We start from the raw sequence: 8,665 nt of genomic DNA on the forward strand, positions 1-8,665 counted from the left end.
AAGTTTACGTGATAAAGATATACGTGTATATATATTAATTACAATGTTGAGAGGAGTAGTGTTATGCTCGGTTAAACAATCTGCACATAAACACTTGTTAGGCTGCCTTGTAGCCTCGTAAGTATTGAGCACATGCATTTGCTTGTTTGTTTGTTTATTTAGAGTTGTATACAATTATATCATAAAATATAATTTTAATGAATAATGATGTAATTTTTTTTCAAAAAGAAGATTTATTTACCATAATTACGTGAATCACTTGAAATTCAAATGTTGAGATTTTTTTTTTCTTTTTCGAAATGTTATGATTTTTGTGGAAGAGATAATTAACTTATGTTAAAATGAATAATAAAAAATAAATAAATAAACAGATATATATATATATATATATGTGTGTGTGTGCGCGCGCGCGCGCGTGCGTGCGTGTCTCTGAACTCTGAATTAATTAACTTAAGCGAACAACACATCATCATCTCTCTTTCGCTTAATTGCTTAGGTCTCTAGAATTAGTCCTTTTCTTTAGCCATAATTGTAATTCCCCATCCGTTTGTTGAATGATTTCCCTTCTTGGACAATTTGTACCATTGTAATCCCCAAACTACCCGTCTCCACTTCCTTCTTCTACTCTCTCTCTCTCTCTCTATATATATCTATATATATCTATACATATATATGCCAATATGTGTGAGCTCCCTCTGTTGCTATCTGTCTTAGCGAGGGAGGGATTCAATACTCACACACGCAGTTTGTTTTGGAAGGCCATTACCATCATCAACCAATTCTATTTAATCGCTACGGTAACCTCTCTTTACGTACACGTCTGTTTTTGTCTATATGCATTATATATAATATAAATATTTGTTACCTCTTATATATTGTTGTTAACTTGTTACCCGTTAGCAATCTGTTCCGCGCGTGAGCTGTTCATGTGATTTACGATCGGGACGAGTTTCATTCTCCAAACTGATGTTTTGTCTAAAATACTATGTTAATATATAAGTTTTGCTTATTTCTGTTAGATTACACTAGTTTTTAATATTTCTAGTGTACTCGACTACTCTTAATAGTTCCAATTTGGTTCTTTGGATGTTAATTTCTATTATAAACCATAATAAAAATTATATAACATATGTAATATATATGTATATATATATATATATGTGTGTGTGTGTGTGTGTGTGTGTGTGTGTGTGTATATATATATATTGATGTATTATGTTTATGAGATGTTGTGCTAAATAGCTAATGTGATATATGTATGTTAATGTGATGATGGCTGTGCGCCCTAGTTCCCAAAAGAAGTCCTTTAACGTGGGTGTGATTTACTTGAGAGCGCTTCAAATCTATCAAACAACTCTGTAAAGGTTAATTGTCTTTGGAGATGCCATGGGGTATAGGAAAACAATTTCCAGCCAAAACAATCTTTTAAAAGTAAACCAAACTTTAAAAGATTGTTTTAAATTCAAAATAAACTTATTGATCCCAAAACATGTTTAGATGGTTCTCCTAGAAACTTTTTGTTTTCCAGAAGTTGATTGCACAATGCATATATCTGGATTCTTTTATGCAACCATGTCAACACATTAATTTAATTTGACTGCTTTTGATTTTCAACCTCAAGGGATGGTTCCAAATGATGTTAGGTATGATAAGATCCCTTCTGCAAACCCTTGGGTTTAGAGATGGTTATTGTTAAATATTAATCTCTTTGGTTGAATATTAATTCTGTTCCTTTTTTTTTTTTTTTTTTTTCCCTAAGCTGATTATTAATTATTTAGTGATTGACTGTCTTTTATTCCTTCACTTGGTAGGTTGCATAGCTAGTTTGCAGGACAGAAAAAATGAAGGCGAGGAGGGTCCTGTTGTTTCTTCTTTACTTAAATGTGGTTTGCTTTTCAGTGGTAAAGAAGCTTTCTTTGTGATTATCTACATTCAAATATAAATTCTTTTGGGTATCATAAAAATTAATGTTTCCATTATGTTACCTAATGATACTATTTTTATTTGTTAATATAATTTCATGCAGATTGCTTTGGGTCCCACCGACCTGTCCTGCTGATGTTGGTAGCAAATGCAATGGTATTGATTCAGGTGAATGGGAAGGAGAGTGTAAGATCAATTTATGATATTGCACTATTCATTAGTTAATTCTGACTGTTAGGAAGCTGGAACTAACTTTTCTTTATATTAATTTACAACACAGTGAGAGCTAACTTTCAGTTCTTAAACAAGCTTGGGGTAGAATGGTGGTGCTTCCATGATAGCATCATAATTTGTAAATGTCTTAGTTTGTTTTCCCTTCTTGCTTTCTTATTTCATAACTGGGCATTACAGTAAGGGTTATAAATTTGCTTATTGAACAATTTATGGTAGTATTTTATGTTTTCCACAGGAAGCTAATACAAATTTAGATGAGGTGGTAGCCCTTGCAAAAGAGCTTCAGGTATTTTTACAATGGCAAATTGGTGAATTACAATTTACATCATATTCTAGTAGAATTTTGGGTCCGCTATACATGTTCGGCATGTACACTTCTCTATGGCTGTTGTGAGAGTGTGGAGCGTTTGACTCTCCTTTGAAGGCTAAAGTTTCTTCTCAAACTTCTTTTCTTCATTTCAATGCTTTAAGTGCATTTGTTCAATTGTTCATTATGTTATATAGTATTATTACCTTGGATTGATCAATTTGTATGCTTTTTATCCCGTTTGTCATACTTTCATGATTCTCTATCATATCCAATTACTTTCGACCGTACAGGGGTCCAAGATTCGTCCTTTGTGGGGCACAACTCAGTTGTTCTTGCATCCTCACTACATGCATGATGCTGCTACTAGGTATTCTCGTTCTTTTTGGTTGAATTTGATTGTTCCGTTCACATTCTAATCAGGATAATAATTTTTGGGATCTTGATTTACAGCTCTCAAGTAGGTGTATATGCATATGCTGTAGCTCAAGTCAAGAAAGCCATGGATGTGTGTGGTTTGTGTTTATAATCCTTGAAGACCCTAAAATGGGTGACCATCCTCAACAATGTAGCTTGCTTATATGGTATTAGGTGCTCTAGAGCTGGCAAGATCGCTTCCATATCTTCCATCTCCTGGACTACTACTATACAGTGTGTGTGTGTGTGTGTGTGTGGGGGGGGGGGGGGGGGGGGGGGGGGGGGGGAAGTGCAAAATCAACAAGTTCCAAACCTTACTCTTGATTAAAAGATATTTAAGCTGCTTAGCTCAAACACTTGTATTAGACCGTAAAAGTATAAAAATGCATACATGCATATATACCTAACATTGCAAAATTTTAAGTCAGACAATTCATACATGCTACAGATCACACATTATCTAGGTGGAGAAAATTAAGTTTTCTGGGGCAGTCCGGAGGGTTAACAGACCCTCGTGAACGCAGATATGTATGGTGTGGTCACCACCTACTTCTCTTAGTTATAAAATTGCAGAATAAATGTCAGATTGTCCATGTCTTCATGATTGCTCTTTGATATTTCTATTTTTTCTCTCCTTTTTCTTTTTCTTTCTACTTTTGCATGGAGGTAACTGTAGAGTGTTTATCTTTTCATCTGATTTATTGGCTAACATCTTTAATCATGTTCTTTATTTCTCTTTTGTTTAAGTAATTTATATATAGTTAGCTACTCACAGGCAAGGTTTATTTCTCTGTTGCCTACAAGAAGAAAATTGGATTCAATGGTGCTTCGATGTTCATTATTGTTATAGTTTTTCATCACTTTGCAAAACATGCTAACCTTTTGTTTTTCCCCTTCCTTTTCTTCTCTTTTTCTTTACAGATACACTACTTATTGAACCCAAACCTCTGGAACCCACTAAACATCAGTATGCTTCTTGCTTAGTCCTTTTCCTTTGTAATTTGGCTAATATTATTTTCTGTCTTAAATATTTTAATTGATGTCAGGTATGACTGGGATGCTGCAACATCAGCTACTTTCTTGCGAAAATATGGCCTAATAGGTTATCATCACGATCCCTCATCTAATCTACTTGCTCGCTTAGTACCCCGCTCTTTACTTCATTGTTATCAATTCCTCAAGTCACAATTCATGAACTTTGATATCTTTAAAGTGCAAGCAGTCACTTGTTAAGCAAATTAATTCTTTGTTTCCAGCAGTCACTTGTTGCATTTCATTTGAATTTTCTTTTTCAACACGTCATTCCCCCCCCCCCCCCCCCCCCCCCCTGAAAGTTAAGCAAATACACACTATATCCACACCATGCCCCTGATGAGGCTTGAACTCTCAACCTTCCTTCTGAAAAGGGGAGGTCATACCACCAGGGCTAGGGTTATACACACTATGATCTTGTTTTTGACTCTCATCAAAGAAGCTTAGAATCCTCATTTATTGCCGTATCCCTCCCTCTAGTTGGACAATTTATATCCTGAATTTACTGGCCTATTTTAAAAATGGTTTTAGAGTCATTTAATACATTGAAAATAATCTTGCTGATATGTTGTTTTCTCAATGATAAACCACTCACAATAGAACGAATCCTTATAGGATAGGTCTATGTTGAGGGTGTCGAACCTCAAGGGCCGTGTTGGAATTGTTAAGTACAAAATTACTTCCGAATTTGATTCAAGAGAAGAATTTGATTTTTTGTTTTGTATTTCTAAGTGCAATGAATGTAAACTGAAATTAAACTAAGTAATGAAAGAATAGGTATCAAGAGAAGGGGAACTTAGAGATTGACTTCACCACTAGCCTCATAACATGGTTAATTGCATTAATTTATGGGAAATTCATATTTATGTTTATTCGGGAACCAAGTGGCTACAAGCTCACTTTAATTCAATTAGAAAGATATATATGAACAAACACTAAGCTTAACCCATCTTCGGTTGGCACGAATTGTCTACGTAACTACTATAATTTGCGGTATAGTACAACCCCTATTCCCTAAGCATGGATTATCAAACCACTCATTCATATATTCATTAGGCACCATTGCATGATCACTACCCCTATAATCACAGAAAATAAGAGAAGTTTGAATTCGATTAAAGCAAAATCAATTCTAAGACAACATAGAGATTTCATTAAAACTGATTATAATCATTAAATCACAATTGCTTAGTACAACTAAGTCAATTGCTCTTAACCTTGCAATCAATAATACATAATCCAGAAAAGATCCCCAAAAATGGAAACATTAAACCATGTTACTTAGCTAGGGCTCCATGATACCATGTTGTAAAGCATAAAACATATGTGAAGAGAAATTAAACGAAAAAAACACACAGATAATTACTCATGGACTGCAAATTTTGATCATGCAATGGTGCAATTGCAGTCCATGGAGATGGCGTTCATCACATCATCCTAATGTTCCACTGCGATCAATCGTACCAAGGCTACGATCGATTGTAACCTTGGTAGAGAAATATTGGAATTTTGGCAAGGCTTGCAATATGTGTATAACTTGCTGGAGTGATTAGGATATGATCGATCCTAGCTTCATGAATTTCATCTTTTCATCTTTTTAAGCCCAGAATTGTCCCTGAACATGCCAATGCTCCTCTCGATCCTTGGAAACATCATTAAAGGCCTGAAGTAGGTGGAATTGACCGGTTTTGAAGATGAACACCTGAAAATAACCGAAATCAAGTAATTATCATAAGTATCAATACTTGAGCATTACTAAAGCGCTAACATTTGCAACTTTAAGGGCTTGAATGTGCAACATTCATCACTCATCACTTGCATCAAATGCTGATTGCGCGCAATTGTTATCCTTACCTTTTCATTGATCATTTTCTTTTGCAGGAGAATTTAAACTCACATTGAGTGCAACCATGCCACTCTGTCTGGTCACAGGTTTGTAATTTTCTCTTAACTTCATTATATGCTCAGGTAATGATTCCATGCTTGTAACTTCTCTCAAGAGCAGCTGCTGATTGCGCGCAATTGTTATCCTTACCTTTTCATTGATCATTTTCTTTTGCAGGAGAATTTAAACTCACATTGAGTGCAACCATGCCACTCTGTCTGGTCACAGGTTTGTAATTTTCTCTTAACTTCATTATATGCTCAGGTAATGATTCCATGCTTGTAACTTCTCTCAAGAGCAGCCCAAGCATAAGGCTACAAATGGTTCAGACTATAGTGTAGTCCGTGTCCAAACAGTTAAGATCAATTATGGAACAGATTCAACAGAACCATAGGCTTCAGTTGGAACATGATCTGAGTTATTATATTTACAGTTGGAGCAAGCTTGAACTTTGCTGGTCACAGTCTGAATGAGATTTGAATATCATCAATTTTATTTTACAGTTAACAATAAAATTAGGGTAATCTTTTAATTTCATGAAATACCATTGAATCATCACCATCCTTGCCTTAGTCCCCTATGAATCAGGTCAGCCACTTGAATTCTTTTTCTTTTTTTTTTTTCATTCTTTTCTATTATGAGCCATCTCTCCTGTGGAATGAATTTCATTCCACATCTCAATCTGTGGAATGACCATTCCATTCCCAAGTAAAATTTTAAAAAATATTCACGTTCCCAAAAAAAACCTCAGGTTCCAAGTCCCAAAACCACCACCGCTGCCACCATCACGGCCACTGCCTTCCACCACCACCATCATCTCATCTCCTTTCATCACCGCCACCTCCACTGCCTTCCACCACCATCACTGTCACCGTCACCACTGCCACCTCCACCGCCGTTGTCACCACCACTGCCTTCCATCACAGTCACCACCACTATTGCCGCCTTCCACCTCCACCACTGGTCTACCACACCACCGCCACCATTACCACCACCGTCGCCGTCACCACCATTGCCAACTCCACCGGCTTCCTCCACCACCACCACTACCGCCTTTTACCACCATCACCATTGCCACCACCATGACCTCCACTAGCACCACCTCCGCCACCTTCCACCGCCGCCACCTTCCAAAACCACCACCTACCCCACTATCACCTTCCACCACCACCACTTCCGTCGTCGCTGCCTGCCTTCCACCACCACTGCCATTTGTTTTAAAAAAATTATAGAAGAGTGCTATTTTGTTAGTTAAATTTATTGGTCACTGGGAGGGGTATTTAGGAAAATTCAATTTGAAATTCACTCCATTCTAGGTTCAAAATTGGTCCAACCAAACACTAGAATGGTGATGATCATTCCATTCCTATATCATTTTATATTTGCACTAGAATGGTGATGATCATTCCATTCCTATATCATTTTATATTTGCAGCCAAACAGTAGAATGAGAATGACCATTCCATTCCCACTTGCATTTCATTCAATTCCATTCCATTCCCACTTACCAAACTTAGCACAGGTATCTTTTATTTATTCTCCAATTTGACCATTCAGAAATCCAATTTCAACTTGGATATGATTATTGAATTCCCATAATTTTTCATTGCATCATAGGCAAATTTGACCTGTTTACAGTTTATAGTCCTCGAGAAAAATGAACTGCTACATTATAGATTTGGTATACTTTTGTGCTTTCCAGCTGTCATCATGAGCTTGAAACTGCAAGAATCAATGGTTTGCTGGGACATATTGATGCAAACACTGGTGATCCTCAGATTGGTACATTACAACATTCTGTTTTTCATAAAGTTTTGTAATTGCTGTGCTATGTTACAGACTTATAATTGAAGTATCCTGCAATTTAAGTTTTGAAATAGAGCCTTTGTCAACACCACCGGTTGGGATACAGATCAGTTCCTAATGGATGTAGCAGAAGCAACCATGGTTATGCTCAGTGTTGTGAGAAATGTAAGTTTAGAATTTGGTATTTCTTTAATTTATTGAGAAATCAACTCAAGACTTGGTGCTGTTGATGGATTTTCTTTAACTGATTCTCTTATTGTCTTCTTTTCAATCACAGGGAGGGTTAGCACCAGGCGGATTCAATTTTGATGCCAAAATGTTAGTTTCTTTCTTTTGTTTTATGGTTTTCCTCTGCATGCATCGGCCATGTGTGCATAGATTTCTGGATTAGTTTTTTTTTTTGTTTTTTTGTTTTTTTTTTTTTTCATGGGAATACGTGCATCAGGCTTGCTCTAATGTTTTTGCACCATCTGTTCTCTAGCATAACAATTTAACCACTGTCTCTTGTCAAATTTAGCTACAAAAATGCTATAGTGACTCAATTTCTTTTTGCAAAAGATGAATTTACCTTCAATTTATTTGTCGACTCGGTAAATAAACATTTTTCTTACATGAGAGGGCATAAAGTAAAAGCCTAATAGTTTCTGGAGGTAACTTAAAGAAAACTAAAATGTTCTTTTTCTTAAGACACTTGTAATTTCAGTAAAGTTTATTCTGTAGATTTGATGGTGTGATGAAATCTATGGGAGTATCGATAATTTTCATCATAGGTAGTGTTATTCAGAGAAGTTAGGTGGTGGTTTGCAGTTACAAACATGAGGCGTGTAATGTAATTTAGCTTTTATTTTATATTGCAATGCTAATTCTTTAGTATTTATGGTTTTGGAGGATGAGCATACTGACTTTGTAATTATATATATTTAGGCGAAGGGAAAGCACAGATGTTGAGGACTTGTTCATTGCTCACATTGCCGGCACGGATGCCCTATCCCGTGGACTACGAAATGTTGCCAAGCTGATTAAGGTGATATATGTCTCTGCCTTGCAAATATTATTTTAAT

At 36.0% G+C, this 8,665-nt stretch overlaps 1 protein-coding gene across 1 annotated transcript; it reads left to right on the forward strand.

Annotated features, from left to right (window-relative positions):
• The first annotated feature begins 496 nt into the window (after positions 1-496).
• LOC132278482 (uncharacterized) lies at positions 497-8,245 on the forward strand. Its single transcript, XM_059780273.1, has 12 exons — positions 497-797; positions 1,812-1,901; positions 2,027-2,091; positions 2,393-2,443; positions 2,758-2,834; positions 3,803-3,848; positions 3,928-3,983; positions 5,795-5,845; positions 5,976-6,026; positions 7,501-7,580; positions 7,668-7,769; positions 7,882-8,245. The coding sequence occupies exons 5-11, from the start codon at positions 2,819-2,821 to the stop codon at positions 7,671-7,673; spliced, it is 306 nt and encodes a 101-aa protein (XP_059636256.1). The 5' UTR covers positions 497-797; positions 1,812-1,901; positions 2,027-2,091; positions 2,393-2,443; positions 2,758-2,818; the 3' UTR covers positions 7,674-7,769; positions 7,882-8,245.
• The last annotated feature ends 420 nt before the right edge of the window (positions 8,246-8,665 follow it).

Source organism: Cornus florida, unplaced genomic scaffold (genome assembly GCF_030987335.1).
Source record: "Cornus florida cultivar Cherokee Brave unplaced genomic scaffold, ASM3098733v1 CherokeeBrave_3.0.0_Hap2_Chr10, whole genome shotgun sequence".
Lineage (NCBI taxonomy): Eukaryota > Viridiplantae > Streptophyta > Magnoliopsida > Cornales > Cornaceae > Cornus > Cornus florida.